This window comes from Dermacentor albipictus, chromosome 9 (assembly GCF_038994185.2).
Source record: "Dermacentor albipictus isolate Rhodes 1998 colony chromosome 9, USDA_Dalb.pri_finalv2, whole genome shotgun sequence".
Taxonomy (NCBI): domain Eukaryota; kingdom Metazoa; phylum Arthropoda; class Arachnida; order Ixodida; family Ixodidae; genus Dermacentor; species Dermacentor albipictus.
Genome location: NC_091829.1, coordinates 6,205,689 through 6,227,797, shown reverse-complemented (window position 1 = coordinate 6,227,797; position 22,109 = coordinate 6,205,689). Strand labels below are relative to the sequence as shown.

The following is a 22,109-nucleotide window of genomic DNA, read 5'->3' as shown; positions in this document are numbered from 1 at the left end:
TTGCGTGGGCATAGAGGCAATAAAGTTTCAAGCTGATTTTGCTTAGCACAGCCTTATGTGAGTGTTGCGGAGTCAAGGCTTCGTGTACAGTGTCTGCCCTTCCCAACCTGTGACATACGTCTGGCTGCTGGATGGGTGAACGTGAATCACACCCATAATTCGGCCATCATGTATATTCAAGCAAATTTTATTTTAATTGATAATAAGACTGCACAAAGGTATGCAAATGAATGTTCTGCTGTACTGCACTCTAAAAAAAAAAATGGCCAGGCTTAGCTTGGTTAAGCCAAGAATGCGTTGCATATTGCGCGGCCGCGCGCGACCGTGCCAGTTGGGGCCCAGCTTTTCCTCCGTGACGTCACGCGCCGGCGCAGCGCCCCTAGCGGGAGTCAGGTGGTGGCTGCGGCCGCGCGTGACCGCGCGAGTTGGGGCCCAGCTTTTCCTCCGGCTGTCGTGACGTCACGTCACGTAGTTAAATGGTGGCTGCCCGGCCGCGCCCAAGGGCTGAACTGAGTGATTGCAATATGCAACGCATAAAAACCACAACATCAATGTTACCACCCCAATTTGATTTTTCAGACTGCTCAGTTATTTGAACATTCTTGTGGCATTGTCCGTGTTTGAAAAAATCAGTTGGCGACACTAAATGTAGTCATAATCGGCTACCAGTGGCTTTGTTATTTTGCCTAGAACTTTGAGCGCAGTTCAAGGCTTCAATAGTAGTCACAAGCCTGCCTAATGTAAGACTTGCAACCAGTAAGAAATCAGAAATAAAGTGTGGGCTTTACACAAGTAAATACAAGATCGTCCTTAAACACATTCCCAACTTTGTTGTGACATAATGCAGAACGAAATTGCATTCTTTCACCCCCTTCAGCATCATTCCCACATAAGGAATGATGCTAGACAGCTAGATTCGTCTAGCTCATTCACAATATATATCACAAAGAAACGTCATAGAAAAATGGCAGGACCTTATTGTACTTTTATAAAGCATGTGACAGAGTAATATACACAAAAGAACTAATAATGAAAGTACATTTCACAATTGGCAAGAGGCCCATTACTAAGCAAACTAAGCATGACTCATTTAATCAGGATACCTCTGACATAACTCAAGTTACATCTGGTGTTCCTCAAGGCAGTGTTCTAGCATCCATATTGACATGTGTACTTATGTTTATCGGGCGACCACGTTTCGCTGCCTAACAAATGTTATCGCACAGCGCGGGACGCGCGTGCATGTATCCGAAGTTTCAATGCTTCTGTCCGTTCTCTGTTGTCGTCGAACTTTGTGTTATCTGATTTCATCGCGTGACGCGAATGGTGTAGAACTTTGTGAAAGGCACGCGGGTCCCAACAATTAGTCTGGAACATTCGACGACTGCTGTATAAAAGCCGACGCGCTGGACCCGCTGATCAGATTTTCGACGATCGCTGACCGTGTTCGCCGCTATCGTTGTGCTTAAGTGTAGCCTGTTTTGTGGGCACAGGTTCGCCCAATAAAAGTTAGTTTTGTCGTTCACAGCATTGCTACTGTCTTCTTTGAAGTCACAACCACGTGACATCTGGTGGAGGTGCTTTTCGTCCATGTACCGGACGCCCCCAACAAGCCGTGATTCAAGCCTGGACCGCAAAGAGAGCACCAAAGTAGTCCTCGACCATCGAGCAAGCCGTCGTCTACAACAGCTGCCCCCGGAGCACGGACTTCTACCTGAGAAGACCAAGAAGACTGTGGCCAAGACAACCACAATGGCTGCCCCAGTGTCACCCATCGTACTTCAACAACCCAGGGAGCCCCCTACCTTCCGTGGAGCTACGTCACAGGATCCTGAAACCTGGCTCGAAACCTTCGGAAGGATCTCGACCTTCAATAACTCGACCTCTCAGGATAAGCTACGACACGTGTACTTCTCCTGGAAAGATGCCGCGAGGACTTGGTTTGAGAACCGAGAGTCCACCCTAGCAACATGGGACCTGTTCCGCAGTAACTTCCTGAGAACGTTCATGAGCGTTGTCTGAAAAGAAAGGGCCGAGGTTCTACTGGAAACCCGAGGCCAACTACCCAATGAGACCATCGCCATCTTCATAGAAGAGATGACCCGTCTTTTCCGGCACGCCGACCCGGAAATGTCCGAAGAGAAGAAAGTGTGTTTCTTGATGCGAGGCGTAAAAGAAATACTTTTTGCCGGAATGGTAAGAAGCCCACCGAAGACCGTCGACGAGTTTCTTCGTGAGGCGACGACCATCGAAAAGACACTGGAATTGCAAAACCGGCAATTCGACCGCCGCATCAAGCCAACAAGCTACGCCGGAATTCAGTCACTGGCCACGGACGATCTGTGCGAGACCATCAGAGCCATTGTGCGCGAAGAACTGTGCCAGGCCTTGCCATCGTCGCAGCCTCAAGTGGCCTCAATCGCCGACATCGTGAAAGAAGAGGTGCACCAATCGCTTGGAGTTCCTGAGGTGCAACCACAAGTACCGCAGCCCCAGCCAGAAGCGATGACTTACGCCTCTGTCGCACGCCGTCAAGGTCCCCCTCCGCCGCCAGTACGACCACCCGTTGCCCAGCACACCTACGCGAGGAAGACGGACATTTGGCGTGCCCCCGACCACCGCCCCCTCTGCTACCACTGCAGCGAAGCCGGCCATGTTTACCGCCGATGCCCATACCGCGAACTGGGATGACGAGGCTTCGCCGTCAACGCACAGCGCACGAGGGAAGGTGAACGCCCTCGTGATATCGCTGACTACCTCGCCGCTACTCAGTGGAGCCCTCGACGACCGTCCCGTTCGCCGTCACCAGGCCGCTCGCTACCTGTTGCCACAGTGCCGACCATACACTGGCCCAGCCCGGGGCCGGTCCGTCAGCCCATATCCAGAAAACTAAAAGCAGCAACCGATGGAGGTGCGGTTGCTGTTCGTCGAACTGACGAAGATCCTCCGCCGCCGCCGAAGACGCCGAAAAGACTATCTCGACGACATAACAACGACGACACACTGCCGTGCCGACGAAGTCTGGCAGGACAGAACACGCTGACGAAAGACTCCCTGACGACGCCATGCACCAATTACAGGTCAACACGACGCAGCCGTGATCCGTCCCCAAGGCCTAACTGTAACGCAAGACAAAGAACCACCGACCTCGACATGCTTCTCGACGGCCACGCAGTCACCGCCTTTAGTAGACACAGGAGCCAATTACTCTGTCATGAGTGGACCCATCGCAGCCCAATTGAAGAAAGTTAAGACTGCATGGGAAGGCCCGTTAATTCGAACCGCTGGAGGACACCTCATCACGCTGAGTGGAATCTGCAATGGCAAGAATTACCATTCATGACCAGACTTACCCTGCCACCATCGTTATCCTGCAACAGTGTTCACGAGACGTCATTCTCGGCATGGACTTCCTGAACCAACACGGCGCAATCATCGACCTGAAGTCGAAGTCAGTAACGCTATCGGAAGATCAAGCGATACTGCCGGAGAGCCCTCGTAGTCACCACGCCTTGAGTGTGCTCGAAGATCAAGTGAGCATCCCGCCTTGCTCCAGCATTGTTATATTGGTCGGCACCAAAACACCCGCTGACGTAGAAGGCGTCATCGAAGGTGACCAACGTCTGCTGCTCGACCGCGAAATTTGCGTCGCAAGAGGGATCGCTCGGCTGCACGGAGGAAACACGAAAGTGTTGCTGACAAACTTCAGCCAGGAGTTCAAGCACATAAACAAGGGCACAACGATAGCATACATCGAGGAAATTCAGGAAACCAACGATGCCTTTGTCCTCTCGGATTCTGTCGCATCTACCCCGACGACCGTCATTCCCGAGCCAGACTTCGACATAAATCCAAGTCTCCCCGTGATTAAGCAGCAACAGCTCAGAAGTCTGCTTCGACGTACAAACACTGCTTTTCGACGTCATCGAGGATTCGACCAACACCAGTCGCAAAGCATCGCATAATAACCGAAGAGTGTGCTCGACCACTACGCCAGAGCCCTTACCGAGTTTCCATGCGAGAATGCGAAGCTATAAGACAACAAGTCGACGAAATGCTGCGCGACGACATCATCCAGCCGTCGAAAAGCCCGTGGGCGTCTCCAGTTGTTTTAGTGAAGAAAAAGGACGGAACCCTACGTTTCTGCATCGATTATCGTCGACTGAACAAAATCACGAAGAAAGACGTATACCCCCTCCCACGGATAGACGACGCATTGGATCGGCTCTGCAATGCTAAATACTTCTCATCGATGGACCTCAAGTCTGGCTACTGGCAAACAGAAGTCGACGAAAAGGATCGCGAAAAGACCGCCGTCTTCATCATGCCAGACGGCCTCTATGAGTTCAAGGTTATGCCATTTGGGCTGTGCTTGGCGCCTGCAACGTTCCAGCGCGTGATGGACACGGTTTTAGCAGAATGGAAGTGGCAGACCTGTCTTGTTTACTTGGATGACGTCGTCGTCTTCGCCGGAAATTTCGACTATCACCTTAAGCGGCTTGCGACAGTATTAGAGGCCATCAAGTCATCATGACTCACTCTGAAGTCGGAAAAGTTTCGCTTCGCTTACGATGAGCTTCTATTCCTAGGCCAAGTCATCAGCAAATCTGGAGTACACCCCGACCCGCAGAAGACAGCTGCCATTGCAAAGTTCCCGCAGCCAATCGACAAGAAGGCAGTGCGCAGATTCCTTGGCCTGTGTGCCTACTATAGGCGCTTTGTCAAGGACTTTTCACGCATCGCGGAGCCGCTAACACATCTAACGAAATGTGATGTCAAATTCAAGTGGGAAATGCCGCAGGCCGACGCATTTCAAGAACTCAAACGACGCATGCAGTCGTCGCCGGTACTTGCACACTTCGACAAGGATGCCGATACTGAAATCCACACTGACGCCAGTAGCCTAGGCCTCGGTGCCGTCCTAGTCCAGAGGAAAGGAGGAGGAGGAGGAAAAAACATTTATTGATGAGACAAAAAAAAAATAGCGGAAGGGAGCAGTGCAGGGTGGGTCCCTATTCCAAGACTCCAGTGGCCATCGCGACCCGCCCAGCTTGGTCCAAGAGGCCTTTCTGGGCCTCGAGGTCAGCAAGAGCGAGGATGGCCTCCCAGGGCTCCCTTAGCAAGGTGAGTACCAAAGGTGAATTAATGGCATGAGGTCTTTTGGCGCATTCCCATGTTACGTGAGGCAATGAAGGCCATGACCCGCACCACGGGCAAGAGTTAGTGTACAAGGTTGGGTTTATTTTATGGTATCTACCCAAATGTGGGTAGGTATCCATCTGTATTCTTCTATATTTCTGCGCCTCCTCTACATTGAGTAGTTTGTGGGGTGGGGCGTACTGTTGCCGTGTTCTTCGCTGGGGCTCCAGTATATCGCGGACCAGTAGGCGATCGTCTTTTTCATCGTTGTGCGTATCTCCAGCTCGGTTAGTAAAGCCTCGAGCTAGAGTGTGTGCCTGTTCGTTTCCCGAGATACCCTCGTGGCCAGGACACCATAATATTGCATGATTTTCTTTCAATGTGTCGCCTATGATCTTAAGGGCGACTTGTGGTATGTTGCCTTGTAGATACATTCTGCATGCCACTTGTGAGTCGGACATTATTAAAGCTGAGGTGTTTTGCTTTTCCTTGTATGCGATAGCGAGAGCAATCGCCGCTGCTTCCGCTGTTGCAGTGCACCTAGTGCATATCGAGGCTGATGTGTGAAGCGTTCCGTGGCGTGTGGGTTGAACTGCCACTATTACATGTCCTTTGCTAAATCTAGCTGCATCAGTATACATTACGTCTTGATTACTGCCGAAGGTTTTCTGAAGATGTTTAGCTCTCGCTTGTCTTCTCGCTGTGTGATAAGTTTTGTTCATGTTGCGTGGGATTGGGGAGACCACTATGCACTCGCGTATTGGATCCGGCATTGCGGTCGTTTGTTCCCTGGAGTACTGCGATCGCAATGGGTAGCCTAAACGCGACAGAACGTTTTTACCTGTGCTTGTGAGACATAGTCGTTCTCTTTGTGTCATGAGAACGGCTGCTCTTAACTCTTCAAATGTGTTGTATATGCCTAGAGATTGCACCCTCTCGTTTGCCGCATTCTTAGGAAGCCCAAGCGCTGCCTTATACGCGCCACGTATTAGTAGGTTGATTTCTTTGATTTCCGACGGGGTTAGCTCTTGATATGGTAGTCCGTATGTTATTTTGCTAAGAATAAAAGCCTGGACTAGTGTTATGGTTTCGTTTTCGTGGAGCCCTTTACCTTTCTTTGTAATTCTGCTAATTAGTCTAGCGATGCTCCTCGTGCTTGATTTTAGAGTCGCAATGGTGTGAGTGGCTCTTTTGTTGCTTTGTAACCATAGTCCTAGTATTCTGATCATATTTCTTTCTGGTAACGTCTGGTCACCCATAGTTAGGTGGATGCTCGGTTTCTTTCTGTAGTTACGCCCGTGGATCCGGATAAACTCAGATTTTTCCGGAGCGCATTGCATACCATTTTGTTCTGCGAAGTCCTTCACCGAGTCGATAGCCTCCTGGATAGTTTCTTTTTGCCCTAACGAGCCTTTGCAGGCCCATAACGTGATGTCGTCTGCGTAAAACGCGAAGTTGAGGTCGTTAATTTTCTCTAGTTGTCGTGCCAAGCGGTTCATTGCGACATTAAATAGAAGTGGTGAGAGGATGGCACCCTGTGGTGTGCCTCTGTTAGGCATTGGGAGTTTGGAAGATCGAATATTTTCCATACCTATTGTAGCTTTACGTTCAGTAAGGAAAGAGCGGATGTAATTGTGGATCTTGATTCCACAGCCCATTCTTTCGAGCTCTTCAAGTATGAGGGTATGGGAGATCGTATCAAAAGCGCTTTTTAAGTCAAGCGCTGCTATGATGTTCTCTCCCCCTGTAGGGACATTTTGCAGCACGTCATCTCGTAGCCTTACGAATATGTCTTGTGTAGAAAGATGTTGTCTGAAGCCGTACATGTTGTGCGAGAGAAGTTCGTGCCCTTCAATATAGCTGGTAAGCCTGATATGAAGGACCTTTTCGAAAAGTTTGCCTAAGCAGGAGGTTAGAGATACTGGCCTGAGATTCTGCAATGTTCTTGCTTTCCCCGGTTTAGGTATTAATATGATGGTCGCTTCTTTCCATGGATTAGGAAGCTCTCCCGTTTCCCAGATTTTCTCATTGAAGTACCGGGTTAGGCGTTCCAGTTGCTGATCACTCATATTTCTTAACAAAGCATTCGTGATGCCGTCCTCGCCTGGAGCTGAGTTACGTTTTAATGCTAGAGCGGCGGCATATACTTCTTGTTTCGTTATGGGTGCATCAAGCTTGGGATTGTCCATGCCTTTGTACTCTCTTTTATCGATGTTATCTCCTCCTGTCCCTTTGTATCTGTCTGCCAGGGTTTGGATCAAGGATGCGTCATCCCCCTTAAACTCTCCTACCAATGTGCGTAATGCTCTAGTAGTGACTGTTTTTGTATTGTGTGGATCAAGCATGCTCCGTAAAATTGCCCATGTTTTGGTTGTTGAGAGCGTTCCCCGTAATGAGTCACAAAATTGTATCCAGTTGTTCGCTTGTAGTTGCCTAGCATACGCATTTGCTTGTTCTGTCAGTTGTTCTATTCTAGCTCTGAGCTTTCTGTTTAAGCGCTGTCTCTTCCATCATTTAGTAAGACTTCGCCTGCCTTCCCACATATGGACGAGGTGGGGATCCACTACCGGTGTTTTTTCGCTTAGCGCGACGTGCTTTGTGTTAGTTTGGTATGCCTGCATCATTTCGTCTACCCATTCTTCTATTGAATCTATTGGATGATGAGGGGTCGGGTGTTGTCTATATGCAGTCCAGTCTGTAAGTTTCGCGTTTCTGAAAGGCTTTCTTAATTTGGGAGTCGTAGTGGAGTAACTAATAATATAATGGTCACTTCCCAGATTTTCATCCAGGTTCCTCCACTGTCCCTCTTTTACGTTAAATGTAAAGGTGAGGTCTGGATACGTGTCTCCGCAGACGCTATTTCCAAGTCTCGTGGGGGCGAGGGGTAAGGTCTCTAGTTGCATGTTATATTTCTCTACTGCTTCTACTAGGTTTCTGCCCTTTTTTGTACTTGTCCTATAACCCCAATTGGTGTGGGGAGCATTAAAATCCCCGACTAAAATAAACCTGTCTTTTTTTTCCAGATGTCCGAGTGCCCATTCAAGCATCTCGGGAAACGGCATCTGCCGTTCTTTCGGTGGGCTGTACACGTTGCCAATAAACGTTTTGGTTTTGCTCCTTTTTGTAGTGTGTAATTCGATCAATTGGTGCTCCGTTGAGCATTGGGGATAATAGTGTTCACTGGCCGCGATATTCTTGTGCACCAGCGTTGCCACTCTAGGATACATGGGATTTTGAAAGGTGTAGTAGTCTCTAAGCTTAACTACTCCCTTTCCAACTTCCTGAAGACAGATGATGTCCGGTTGAATAATGGCGGCATCTAAATAAGCTTGTAGCGCTGCCGCTCTTTTCTGAAAAGAGCGGCAGTTCCATTGCCATATCTCAGCGGTGTACGTGGTTCGGGTTGTTTTACTGGCCATGGGTAGGTAAGATTTCGGTATCCGTCGAATCGGAAACCGCCCCGTTTTTTACCTTTCTCACCGTCGGTGTTCCGGGGTTACTGCTGGCTCTTTTGCGTGATGTTTGCTGCAGTTTAGACATTTGTTCGTCTACAAAGACTTTGTGGTTCTGCATCTCAGCAAATAACTGCTGTTGAAACGTTTGCAGAGCCTGAATTTATTCTACTACCTGATTCATCATTCTTTCAATGTTGCTAATTGTTGTCTGTTGGGCGGCAGGTTTATCCCCTTGTGCTGGTTTAGCTTGCCCAATTTTGGTATTCTGAAATTGTGCCTTCAGCGTTGCCATCTCTATTTTAAGTTCTTCTACTGTTTTTTTAAGCTGACGATTTTCAGAAAGGATTCTTTGGTACTCAGGGTTGGCGGTTATTGGAGCCCCTTTTTGTGCCATCCCCGCCCAGCTCACCTTATGCTGGGTCGAGTCTCCCGTTGCCACTGAAGTCCTGGATGGGGTAGGGGATCTGGAGGACATTCGGTGGTGTCTGGAGGCGGAGTGGTCAGAGAACCCTTGGTCTGGATTCTTCTGTCGTTCTTGTGATCTTGATTTTCGAATTTGGGGTTGCGACGTTGGAATGTCCCCTTGAGTCCGCAGTGGAGGCCAATCGTCATCGTCCGTATCGTCTGTGTCAGACCATCTCCGTTTTGGCGACGATGACTTGATCGTCTTACCCGGCGTTTTGACGGCCATACGGTTTGGTGATTTTGGCTGCGGTCGCTGTGGTGGCAGCTTGAAACGACGTTTACACTCCTTGGATCCCGTGAGATGCTTTTCTCCGCAGGTGGCGCAAACAGGGTTGCAGTCGTGGTCTGGTTGTGGCTCCCGAGTGCCGCAGTTGTGACATACCGGCAGGTGGGGGTTCGGGCAGACGTCCGTTCTGTGACCCGTTTGCTTGCAAGTCTTGCAGAATTGTATGGTGTTCTTGTATGGGAAGCAGGGAAGCTCCCCTCCCATATAGTAGACGTATCGCGGTATGATGGGGCCAAAGAAGGTAATTACCGCTGTTTTTGTTTCACCCAACATCCTCAAAAAAAAAAAGGCGGGGGGAGAGGACGGAGCAAAATTATACGGCATCATCGACTGACCCGCCATGGTAGCTCAGTGGGTATGGTGGTCTAAGCTCAAAGTTGTGGGTTCGTTTCCCAGCCAGAGCTGCTTCATTTTGGTGAAAGTGAAATGCAAAAATGGTTATGTACTAAAATTAGGTGCATATGCACATGTATATAAGTGCCATACTGCTATTCTTCATTGCGATTGAGCCCGATCCGGATCGAAATTATCTACCGTGATTGGCTTTTTCCCACAGGTTACACAAAGGAGCCAATTATGAACCAAAAAATTAGACCCGAATTGCGTTTGACTGCGAGTGAAAGAGCTTCATGTGACATTTGTATTAGGTGCATAGTACCCCAGATGGACAAAATTAACTTGGAGCATTCCACTCGGAGTACCTCATAGCCCCAGAGTTGCTTAGGGACATTTAACCACATGGACATCATCATCAGACATTGACAGGCTAATGTAAACACTAACTGATTTTAATAACAATCAATTTGTTACAATGAAACACATGACAATTTATGGAATTTTATGTTCTGAAGCAACATCATGGCTACAAGAAACGACATAGTCTAGGGCTGTGGATTGATTTTCACCACCAGAGATTCTTCATATATTGCACAGTGAGAGCTCAGTACACGAATGTTTTTGCATTAATGCTCTATGATTTGGCTGTCCCCACCGTAGTCATAAGTGTAATGACACAGTCAATGGGTCGCAGTGAACAGAGGGAAGGAATAACGGAAAAGAAAGAAGAGAGATTTCCCTTATTTTTAAATTCTTGGTTACATTTTGATGGGAAAACTGGTACATTCTGCAAGAAACTGTGATTGCATCTTGTATTTTTGCCACGTTTCCTAATAGCCATTCGGCATCTAAATGAACAGCTCAAATAGTCCATTATACACTAGTCAGTGTACAATAAATGCAAATACATTCTTTTATTTTAACATTATTTTATATGTTCATGCATTTTAGCAAGCTTGCTTTTGAGACTGCAAGATAATATAAAGACAATTTGCAGATCATTCAAGCCAGTTGCATTTATCTTGGCCCTTGCATTATGATCAACAGGTGCACTTGCAGACGGAAATGCAAGTGAAAGCAAGAGAGATATCACATTGCACAGAAATAAGTGCTGCACATTTTTTTTACAGACAAAAATCCTTTAGATCATTAAAAAAACAAGGAAAAATGTGACAATCAACATATTGTGTTTATTAAAGAGCTTAAAGGAGCATGACATCGCATTTATGACTTGCCATTTCTAATCATTAAATGGAGGTCCAAATTCACTTAAACACTAGAAAAGATAGTCGGAAGTATCAGTGCCCTAAGCGAATTTTGAGACAAACTTGAATATGAAATTATCAAAATATTATAGAAGTGTTTCCCACCCTTCATATTGCCAAGTAGAATAAAAAAGTGTGGTATGCTTTCTACCATACAACTTCAAAAATATATGCCGGTACTCCTTTAACAATTATAGTACTATTGAAGCACCAAAGAATATGTGCAGGTATGACAATTTCAGGGGTTAGTTATGCCAGCCAAAATCAATGACTGACTATAGCTGCCTCAGGAGAAACAAATGTAGCATACTGAAGACTGTTCTGTTAATTGTGACTGTCTACTCCAACGATACAAAACTTGGATGCCCAGCAGAGCACAGCAAATAATGTTAATGAACTGAATTTTCAACTGCAGAATGCTGTGTTCTCACCTTAGCCCAGTGAGGCCGTCCGCCAAGACTTTTCATGATGTTTTCATAGGCAGCCCAATAACACTCATAAGCCACTTTCTTTCCATAAGGCCTACAAAAGAAATTCCAGTCAACTACACAAGAATGCTCTCTGAACCACACAAACCTTAAAACTAAAACACGCACACACAGGAAAGAAAACATATTCGGCCAACCAAAGTTGCCAATTAGGACGGGACGAAGTGAGGATGACTGAGTAGGCACTCCAGCACACTTCTAAAGTTGCCGCCAAGTTTTCTTGAGCTGGCTGGAAGTACACAATGATATCTGCAGGAGTGTGCTAAACTGGGCTGTGGTTGGTGCATCATTAGAATGGGAGCAAACAGCGCTTAAGACAAAACAGTGAGAGCACGACAGAAAAGGCACAGACAAACAACCACAGAAAGCAGATATGGCACAGAACACACAGCGCCTTGTATGTCGTGCTCTCACCATCCCGTCTTAAGCGCTGTTTGTTACTGTCCTAATGATATCTCCAATTACAAAAAGTCTACTGTAACAGCTTACACACTGGTGTGATCATTACAAAAAGCTATGATACATTACAAGTTACTTCCCTAAATATTCAAACAAGAAGTTAGACAGCCAATCCCGAAATAGTGCAATATATCAATAATGCGAAACATAAAAAATGCCTATTTGAAGCTTATCTGAATGCTCCACACACCTCGGGACTCTTTCCTGAGACTGAAAAGACCCCTCCAAGGCAGTCTCGAACACAAAGTTAGACATCTTTTGCACAGGAATGATGTGGCAAGTCACTCATGCTATGATGTGGTTTATATGCCGATTGCAACACTGACCCTAAATGCCCACATGAAACCATGGTGCACTGCATCACCCGCGTCAAAGATAGTGCTGCAGAGTTTTTATGCAGGATAAGGTAGAAACGAACACAGCATGGGAGCATACTGGTCTGTGTGTATACGCACTGTGTTGTCATCAGTGCACTCATACTGTGAATAGTGCGTGAAGGTGCCCAGCCACTTGTCCATTACAATATGCCATCTAAATGGCCGAGTGTGATACGTCAGCAACGAGTCAGCGAGGCAGACTGTTGCGTCACGTTTCGGAACAGTCTTTCTGTTGGAACCAGTCGAGCCAGTCATCCTCGCTCCTCGACCGCCCTAATTCAATGCATCTCTTGCATGCCACTCGGTGCTATAAAGTCTTGCGGTTAATTAGTTCATATGTTCATATTCACACAGCGTGGTTAAATACATATAATACTGCGTGTTCATGACAAAAACAACTGTGCAAAATACAAGATAACAGCATACAGAACCGCGCTTTGTCCTGATAGCTCTTAATTTTGCCCCTTTTGCCGCTAATATTCCAGCAAAAAGTTGCACCAATAATATCAAATTGAAATCTTTTTTAAATGTACCACTTTTTATGCATCTTTTATTAGATAAAACAATTCGTTTTGTCTTAGAAATGCCTGTTAAAATGCAATTGATCTTCAATATTGAAGTTGATTATCTGAAGATACCGACATTACTACATGATAAATGACAATGTACAGGTAGCTAGTTAAAATATTGGCTAATTATAACTTTTGAATTACTGAATTTATTTTGTGTTGATATGTTGAAATCGAGCAGCAGAGAAGTCATGCCAGCTTAGCTGAAGTCCCAAGGCTAGCATCACTTGTATATCTATCCCCCCAAAGTGGTACAAAATATATTGGTATTTCTGTTCACAATTTCTTAAAGACTTCCCTTTAAGAGCTTGGAACAGTACTGCAATGCTAATGCATATTCTAGCATGTTCTGGGAATGACTCTTTCAAAAATGATACTTATCTCAGGATTTCTGCTAAGGCATACAACAGCACTCAGCCAAAATCATTTTATTCGCTACCAAAAATTCCACTTTGTTCTGAAATTAATGTATAGCTCTTCATGTACTGCTTCTGAACGGGCCGAATTATGTTATCTTTCACATTTGATCTTCAAAAAATTTCCTTCGAAAGAACAAAAGGAAAGATAAATGAAAGTACACGAACACATAGCCAATCACAGCAGCCAGATAGAAGCATTGCACACTGCCTTACATAAACACACTTGTACACCTGCTCTGTGTAAATCTGTATGATCCCTGTACTGAGTCATCATTGGTTTAGGTAGTAAAGACAGCATACCACATGAGTTTATTTCCCATCTTATTTTCCCAACAATTGCGTCTTTTGCACAAGAAGCTGGTTTGGAGACTGTGTTGCTACATGCACACAAAAGTGACTGTTAATTTTATTTTGTGAAGAGACGTCTGTAAAGCGTGCCATGCTCCGAGTTCGCCCAGGGCCATTAATATGGGAGTGAACAACTTTTCTCACTTTGAAAGCATTAACAGAAATGTCAAAGAGGGCACCTGTGCGGTGCTTAAATGGAGTACCAGCAGTAAAGCTAGGTGAAGCACACAGCGTTGTACTTCATACCTCATCAACAAGGCAATTGCAATGGATGGTGCCACTGCATGTCCTCACAATTAATGTCGAATGTGGCGGTGAACAGGAGTTTGATACACACACAGTACTGTGCTATAATTCTGCATGGGATTCCCAAAGCAATGTTACAACTGTTTATTGTCTCAGAGCTTGGGACTGACTGTATACAAGAAAGGATAAGGGAACATAGCGTGTCCAGTGTGCTCAACACTTGGTTGGCGTTAGTACACTTGTCAAATGAGCTGCAAAGTAATTCACTGATTCTATCTGATTGATGGTTGCAGACAGTAGAAGTGCCAGTTCCTGCTCTTCATTTTGATGGGCTTAAGCTACAGCCCTGCACTACAGCACATTCAGGCTAGTGATGTGCAGCGACATTCCAACACATCAGTGCACATACTTATAGATACAATTGGCATTATTCTCTTCATGTGCAGCTAATATGTGCGCAGTGCATGCCGTAGCTACATGACTGGAAGCATTACAGCGGAGAAGAGTATGGGCCACATTTAATTTTATGGCCAATTCCACAAGTTCATTCGCGGCTATAAAAATACGTAAGCAAATATGCCCACAGTGCCAAAAAGAAGCCCCTGCATGCTTCTGGTTGCCCTTTCTAAAGCATGTTTCTCTCCTCAATGATCTTCTGTCAGCAAATCTGCAGATGAATGTGCTCAAGCAAATCACGATCGATGAAAACCTCAACTGAGACTGGTTTTCTTGGATGGGACTACTAAGAATATTCAGTGGTAAACTAGTGGGAAAGATTGGTCTATGATATCAGCAATGCAGACTGGAAGGGACAAGGAAAGCTAATAGAAAAGATGGGCATGGGACATGAACTTATTTTACTGCAAAGAGATTGTAAGTGTGGAAAGGCTCATACATACAGTAAACAGCCACAAGAAAAACCAATATAGAAGCAACACTCATCACCTCTCTGCGGTGATGTGTGCTGTGTAACATCCCAACCCAGACAATCAGTTTACTTTTAAAGGACCCCTCACCGGGCCCCATAGCAAATTTTGGTTATACACTAAGTTGTTACGTGTCCTCTGGGGAGTGTTCTGCCGCAAAAAGTTTTCAAATCGGCTCATTAATAGCCAAGATAGAAATATTTCAGTGGCGCCAACCCATGATTTCAGCAGGCAGGCTCCACTGGCAAGCAAGAGGCTCTCTCCACTTGCCCCGTGTAGCCTACGCAAGTGAAATTCCTTTCCTGCGTTCTCCCATAGAGGACCTCGAGGATCACGTGAAGCATACGTCACAGGCCCCGCCTCCATTTCTTTTTTTTTTTCGCCCCTCGCTTTCTTTTTATTTTTTTCGGCCCTATGCACTTCCGCCGAGGGCATCGCGCGCGAGCTATTGTCTCGTTCGCGCAGCGCAATATTTTGCCCGCTGTGCACAAGGAAATATGACTAGCGGTATAATTCAGTGCTACATGAATACTGAGGCAAAACAAGCGGATTGCAGAGCGTGATCATGCACTGAAACATGGTAGAAAATGGCACAGTTTCGGTACCTGCGCACATGACCGCACGACCATAGGAACAAGCAGACGAAGCGGAAATACATCTCTCTTGCTTCAGCGCGAAGTAAAACAAAAAACATGCAGAAAGTCCGTTTGTGTGTTTTATTATTTCTCTAAACTTAAATTCGTCAACTCAATCAACAGATCGCACAGACAACAGATGTTGTCTTGAATAATTTTCGAAGTCACGTGTTGCCACGAGCGACGTCACACTGTGGAAACGATTACGTAGGCGCAGGGGTACGATTACATCACCGTCCAGTTGGAGCGCGGCGGCCGCGAGTGAAGAGGTAAACGGCGTCTAAAATGAAATTTCAGATCTTCCTGCGGAGCGTAGCAATGTAACACTTTGCGTACACGATTGTTAACGCGCAATGTATGCTCTGTACTTGTCAGCTCAATATGGCCAGACCTGGTGAGGGGTCCTTTATTATTCTAAGAAACAGTGCCCATGTAGTTTTCAGTTTTTGTATGCAAAAGCAAAAAACTGCGTTTTTCTGCCTTATATTTCCCTATAAGAAAAATTAGGATTAGTAATAGGGCAGGAAAGAAAGCAAATTATGTGAGGCCTTTCACACACAAAGAGGACCCAATAACTGTGTGAGCATTACTTCAATTGGCATCTTTAAAAATAAATTGATTACAGTATAATCTCGTTATTACGAATTCCAAGGGGCCGTAAATTTATTCTAATAGGACAGAGTTCAAACTAAAGAGAGCCCTTCAAATATAGCACATCATCAATTGTGTGGTACAGCACACAAAACCAAAACTGTCACTGGGCTTGAAGAAGTCTTATCTTTCCTCCATCACCATGTGGTGATAGGAATAAGCCTAGATTCCGTATAAAGTAATGATTGACTAAGGACGCACCTCATGCACCCTTTGCTGCTGATGCAAGGGAAAACATGCAAGGGTGAGCACAGAAGGATGGCAGCCTGATGCGAGCTGTACTCCCATATGCCCAATGTTGGAGCCGACCTGATCAACAAGCCGCCGCCCAATAACGTCATGAAGTGAGCGCTAGGAAGGAGGAGGGGTGTAAGTGAGGGTGCAGTAACATTATCAAGCGTGCACTGGGGCTACTTACAGCTCCTTTTAAGCCAGATGGGAAAGAAGGAGGGGACAAGCTGCTCTGCTTGCTCCACTGTACATCTTTCCTCGTTTTCACCATGTGCAATGTATCAAAGTTTCATCTTTGGCTTGGTATTGTGGTAAAAGTGGTGCATGGGAGTGAGATAGCTTGTGAGAAATAACTGTGGAGTTGGAATTTCCAGTAATTTTTCTCTCTTCGAATACATAGGACCTTGTCGGGACCAACAGGGAAGTTCAAGTTGTCCATCAATTTGAATTGAGAGAGTTTGAATCAATGGAATTTTGCTGTACCTCATTCAAAGGTTGCATGGCAAGTGTACATCAAGACAGGTAAGGACTCACATTTTCTGCACTGGGTTTTCCTGCTGACCTTTGCTGCCTGTTCTTGCTATGCTTGCAGTCCTTTCACATTAAAATCAGTTCGCATCCCGCATAATTCATGTCCCTTAACCCATCCATTTAGCATACTTATCAACCTGGGAATAATAAAATCCATAAAATTTCTTTCAACATGAGACCGGGGCAGAGGGGTGAGGTAGCATGTATTCATTAAAAGCTTGCCTTGAGCATACACCTTTCGTGGGCTACATACGCACTTCATTAAGGATGGTTTAGCTTTAGATGCAGCACAGAAACAGCAGCAACAGCAAAGTTGTAACAGCCAAGAGCGACAAGCAGAATACTTTTTTTATTATATCACAGTAACTGCCAAATGCAGAGATCTAACTTGGCTCAAACTTGACTTCTGGCAGTCTCAAGACAGCTTCGCCACGCGTCCTAAATCGTGCTCAAGCTTGCTGACGACTTGCGAACAAATTGGCTACGTCGAAGTTCGCTCAAGTTTCAAGTCTGCTCCCGGGCTAGCTTGAAACTGACTTCGTGTGTTATTCCAACATGGCACGCTCCCGAACGGACATTGCGCGGAGGTTAGCTGCTTTTGAGTTTGCTTTCCACGCCCTGGATACAGCATTTTCAGAGGTGCAGCCCTTGCCGAAAATTCCGCCACCCGCCCTACGTGACCGAGGGAATCCGATGGAGCTGAACGACAACGAACAATTCCTCGGTCGCTACAGATTCATGAAGAACACTGTGCGACTTCTCGCTATGTTGCCTATCCGGGAAAGAGGGGACAACAGAGGACAGCCTGTGTGCTTCCCATGCTGCAGTTGCTGATGGCTGTGATGTTTTACGGCGCTGGAACGTTTCAAACAGTCACCGGGGGTCCAGTTCGCATTCCTGTCAACAGTGTGCCGCGCAACTGGAAAGGTGACTCTGCTCATCGCGAAGCACCTGCACCCGATGCTGGTGCGTTTCCCGCGGTCGCGGAAAGATTGACTGCGAGCGTATTTTCTCATCTCCAATGACTACACATGCCATCAACAATTACCGTATAGTGCGGAATATAGGTCGAGGTTTTTTACAAAAAATATTGCTAAAAGTTCACCCCTCAACTTATATACCGGCCCTTGGCACAACATGAATAGTCGTCTGGCAACATGTAGGAGTGCAGACCTTTCGGCATCCGCATCGTTATCGCCTCCTCGGTGACCGACGCGGCCCAACGTTAACGTGGCCTAGGCAGTTCGACTGACGCCATGTTCCCTTTTTGTGCAGCGATCGTTCCTGGCATTGCTAATTTCCCGACAATCCGCAAAATGAGTACAAGTACTCGACGTCCATTCACCGCAGCATTTAAAAAGAAAGTAATTGAATATGCTGAAATGCATGGGAACATGTCTGCCCAGCGGCAATTTGGCGTCTCAGAAAAAAGCATCCGGTATTGGCAAACGCAGAAATTCAAGCTGTCTGCCAGCAACGTGCGGAAGACGTCCTTTCGCGGGCGTTGCGCGGTGAACCCGGAGCTCGAAGACAAGGTGGTGGATTTCGTCTGCGAGCATCGTGCCAGATCTTTGCCAGTGACAGCAAAACTCATCTGTATCAAAGCTATTGAGATCTCCCAAGAATCCGGACTGCCCAAGGAACAATTCAAGGGCTTCATTTATTGGATTCGTCGCTTTATTCGACGCAAGGGATTCGCACTTCGACGGCACACATCAATCTGCCAGAAGCTGCGAGAGGCATACGAGGACAAGCTGGTCGAATTCCATCGCTATGTTATCCGTTTCTGGCAGCAGCATGGCTACATGTTGGGACAGATCGGCAACGCGAATGAAATGCCGGTGTGGTTCGACATGCCGTCGCCCACCACAGCGTGCGAACGCGGGGCAAAAGAAGTCAAGCTTCCTTCTACGGGGAACGAGCATTCGCGCTTCACGGTGATGCTTGCGTGTACTGCAGATGGCAGAAAGATGCCCCCATACATAATATTCAAGAGGAAGACGCTGCCGAAAGAGGCTTTCCCGCGGGATGTTGTCGTTCGCATGAATGAAAAGGGCTATATGGGTGAGGCCCTCATGCTCAATTGGATTAAGACCGTCTGGAACCCCCCAGTGCCATACGCACAGTGGAAGAGGGCACGCTTACTCCCCCCTTTCCTCCCTTGCGTGTTTGAAATTGAGGCACGATTGTCGGGTCACCCTCGCATGGTTTCACTAGCACATACAGCGTATGGTGCACAGTGACAGCATTATCGCCCTTGGACTTTATACGGAACATCACAGCAACAATGCCAAAAATGCGCCTTGAGTGTCTATATAATTGCTATTGCAATGCTAATGCTGCAAGTTCCATAATTGTACAAGCTAAAGGCCTTACTATACCTCATAATATCTTGTGATAGAAACTAGCACAAGTAATGTTAAAGAAGCCGAAAATGAAAAGCTGGTGATTCATTGAAAACTAGGGTGTGTCACTTCAGTAGAAATTTGTAACCAATTTGTCTGATGTTTTGTATTGCGACTCTTTTGCAGCTATTGTGTGGGGGCACAAAAGTTCATTAGCAGTGGGTCACAGACCTGGCTGTTTAAGTTTGGGTGTAAATTTTGATAGACAACTAACTTATCATCAGAAAATAGAGGATTTTCTTTAGAATTATTTTGAAAATTTTCCCCCTTTGAGCATCACTGACGTCCCAGGATGTTTCCACATTTCTATCACACCATGTTTGTTTCGACGTTCCTTTCGTCATATAGAAACGTAAGGACATACCAGGAGAGCGCTTGCCATTATGCATCTTATTTTCTTTTTTCATTTTACACCCAAACATTAACTGTTGTGTTCGTTTTACAGCATCTCAGACAAAGCCCGAAACTATGAGTGCATCACCTTCGAAAAAAACCTGACATTGAAAGGGTTAAAGGGTTAAATAACCACACTGTAATATGAGCCACCCTTAGTGACACTGACACCACTTGAAGAGATCTACCTGCACCAGCAGTGTTCCAACTGTTGTGTCCAGTTTACAATTGCATGCAGTGTCTGCAGCAAGCAGGCAGCCTCACCTGTACATGATGACATTGATGTAGCAGCTGTCACGACCAGATGCAGGGCTCAGGTACGTGTTGTCAGCTTGGACAAAGCGAATTTCCACAGGTATGTGCACAGAAGCACCTGGGGTGCTGTCAATCCACTCCTTCAGTTTCCGTAAGGCCAGTGCAGTTTTCTCCCTTGATTTCACAAGGGCACCATAAAGAGAGAGAAATGCCATAATAACTTCTTTTTTAGCTCTTGTACCGAAATGTTTAATGCCAAGACATAACAACAGAGATTAGGAGTACAACAAAGGCAAGATACGACGTTCTACACAGCTATAGAAAGGTTATATTAAGACAAACAAACAATGTGATGATGATGTATGGAGTTTTGTGGTGCAAGAGCCAATGATGTCCAAAAAGCACCAAGAAATGGTGCGATGTAGGCAAACGTTCAGTCCATAAAAAGGATATTAGCGTAAAAATATTCGCTGCTAATAGGGTAAGGTATGCTATATCTGTATTAAAGCTATGATGATAACATATGAGGTGCACTATGGGCATAAATGCCAACCTATAAAGGCCGATACACTAAAAAGTTAGTACCAGTAGCATTACTGCTTAATCGCTGTCCTTAAATGCAAGGGCATGGAGGCACATGCTAAAGCATGTAGTACTGTCGCAGCAGCAGCCTCTAGTGAGAAATTGTGTTGTAATCACCTGGGCTGATGACCTGCAATGTGCTAACATGTAAAAAGCTTAAAACTGATTTAATAACAAAAGAAAAAAACAGGGTCTTTACCAAGGAACGTTACTGACTGAAGAGAAATGTGATGTCTATAGGCTAAAGGAAAGTACTGTTTACGTTGAGGATCTGCTTCCTGACATTCTATCAAAACGTGGAAGACTGTCAGTCTCTCACCACAACTACTACACATTGGAAAATCAACACAAGTCAGCAAAAAATGGCACGTGCCATATGTATGCCCTATTCTGAGTCGGCAAAATAGGACATTGGTTTGCCGAGTTTTTGTTGTGGAGGGGCAAAATACTAATTGTGGCTTGATAATGTGGAGTTTATTAGGGTCTCCCACACACATTGCCAATATCCCCTCATTTTTTTTTGCGCATGAAATGCTTGAGATTTATGACAGTAGCAGCTATTGAAGAATTAATAGATGTTATTGAGGTGGCGTTTTGGTCAATAAGCCTATTACCTTTGATGCCACTATAGCAAAACACCCAGCATATTATGATGTGTTGATGAGATGCATGTATAATGCACAAAATTCAATAGAAATCAGTAAATACAGGATTTTTTTTTTTTGTGAAGACACAGCTTTAACGACGCTTAACAAAGCGGTGAATACGCATAGTTGCCTTTTGTAGTTTTAATTGCTTGATGTGTTTTGCAGCCATAAACACAGCATAGGACTCAGCCGTAAATATACTTGTTTCCATGTACAGAATGTCAAAACACATGTGCAAAAGTGGACGTGTTGCCGTACTGGGCCGCGTCCACAAATGCAGTGGCTTCACGATCCGCGTTGGTGCGGTCGAGAATTGCGCAGGCGTATGCCCGGCACCTACCCACATCGTGTTGTGGGTGGACATTTCTGGGAAACGGTGAGACTTTGTAGTTGTCTCTAATTTCGCTCGGTAGGGTAACAGCGTGCTCGAGATAGGGAGATGGAGAGATATTAGCTTCATTTAGGATTAGTCTACCGGCTTTGGACGAGGATAGGCGGAGTATTTGCGCGATAGTCTGAGCCTCGATCACTTCATCGATGTTGTTGTGCATGCCCAGCTGATCAACCTTTGCTGTATTTGCTCTTTGTGGAATGCCCAAGACCTGTTTGATGCTCTTGTGCATGAGCGTGCTTAGTTTCGTCTTTTCTATTTTCGTCCAGTTGTGGGCAGAGGCAACGTAATTAATGTGGCTCATAAGGAACGCGTGGTATACACGCAGAAGGTTATCTGCGCAGGGACCCTTCCTGCGCCCTGTTAAGAATGGCCAGCTGCACTGCAAGTTTTGCCAACAAGTTGCGACTGTGGAGGCAACATTCCGGGAGCATCACCGCACACCTCTAGCCACGGCGTGACTAAGTCGACTGTGTGCGAACAACAATACGTGGGTCCTCGACTGACACCCCTTCCCACGCGCCGACCAAGACGCCAGACAATGGACGGCCGGCGGGCGTGCTGCAGTTCGGGGAATAAATGCCCCTACAGTGCCGGGTCGTCTCCCCTA

At 46.1% G+C, this 22,109-nt stretch overlaps 1 protein-coding gene across 2 annotated transcripts in view; it reads right to left on the bottom strand.

Moving 5' to 3' along the window:
• LOC135906082 (L-gulonolactone oxidase-like) overlaps window positions 1-22,109 on the bottom strand; it is a 74,593-nt gene that overhangs the window by 10,275 nt on the left and 42,209 nt on the right. For both annotated transcript variants that reach the window (XM_065437239.2, XM_065437240.2), the window contains exons 10-11: window positions 19,889-20,053; window positions 11,378-11,468 (exon numbers count right to left, since the gene is read on the bottom strand). In XM_065437239.2, the coding sequence (XP_065293311.1) occupies window positions 11,378-11,468; window positions 19,889-20,053 (256 nt within the window). The remainder of the gene's footprint in view (window positions 1-11,377; window positions 11,469-19,888; window positions 20,054-22,109) is intronic.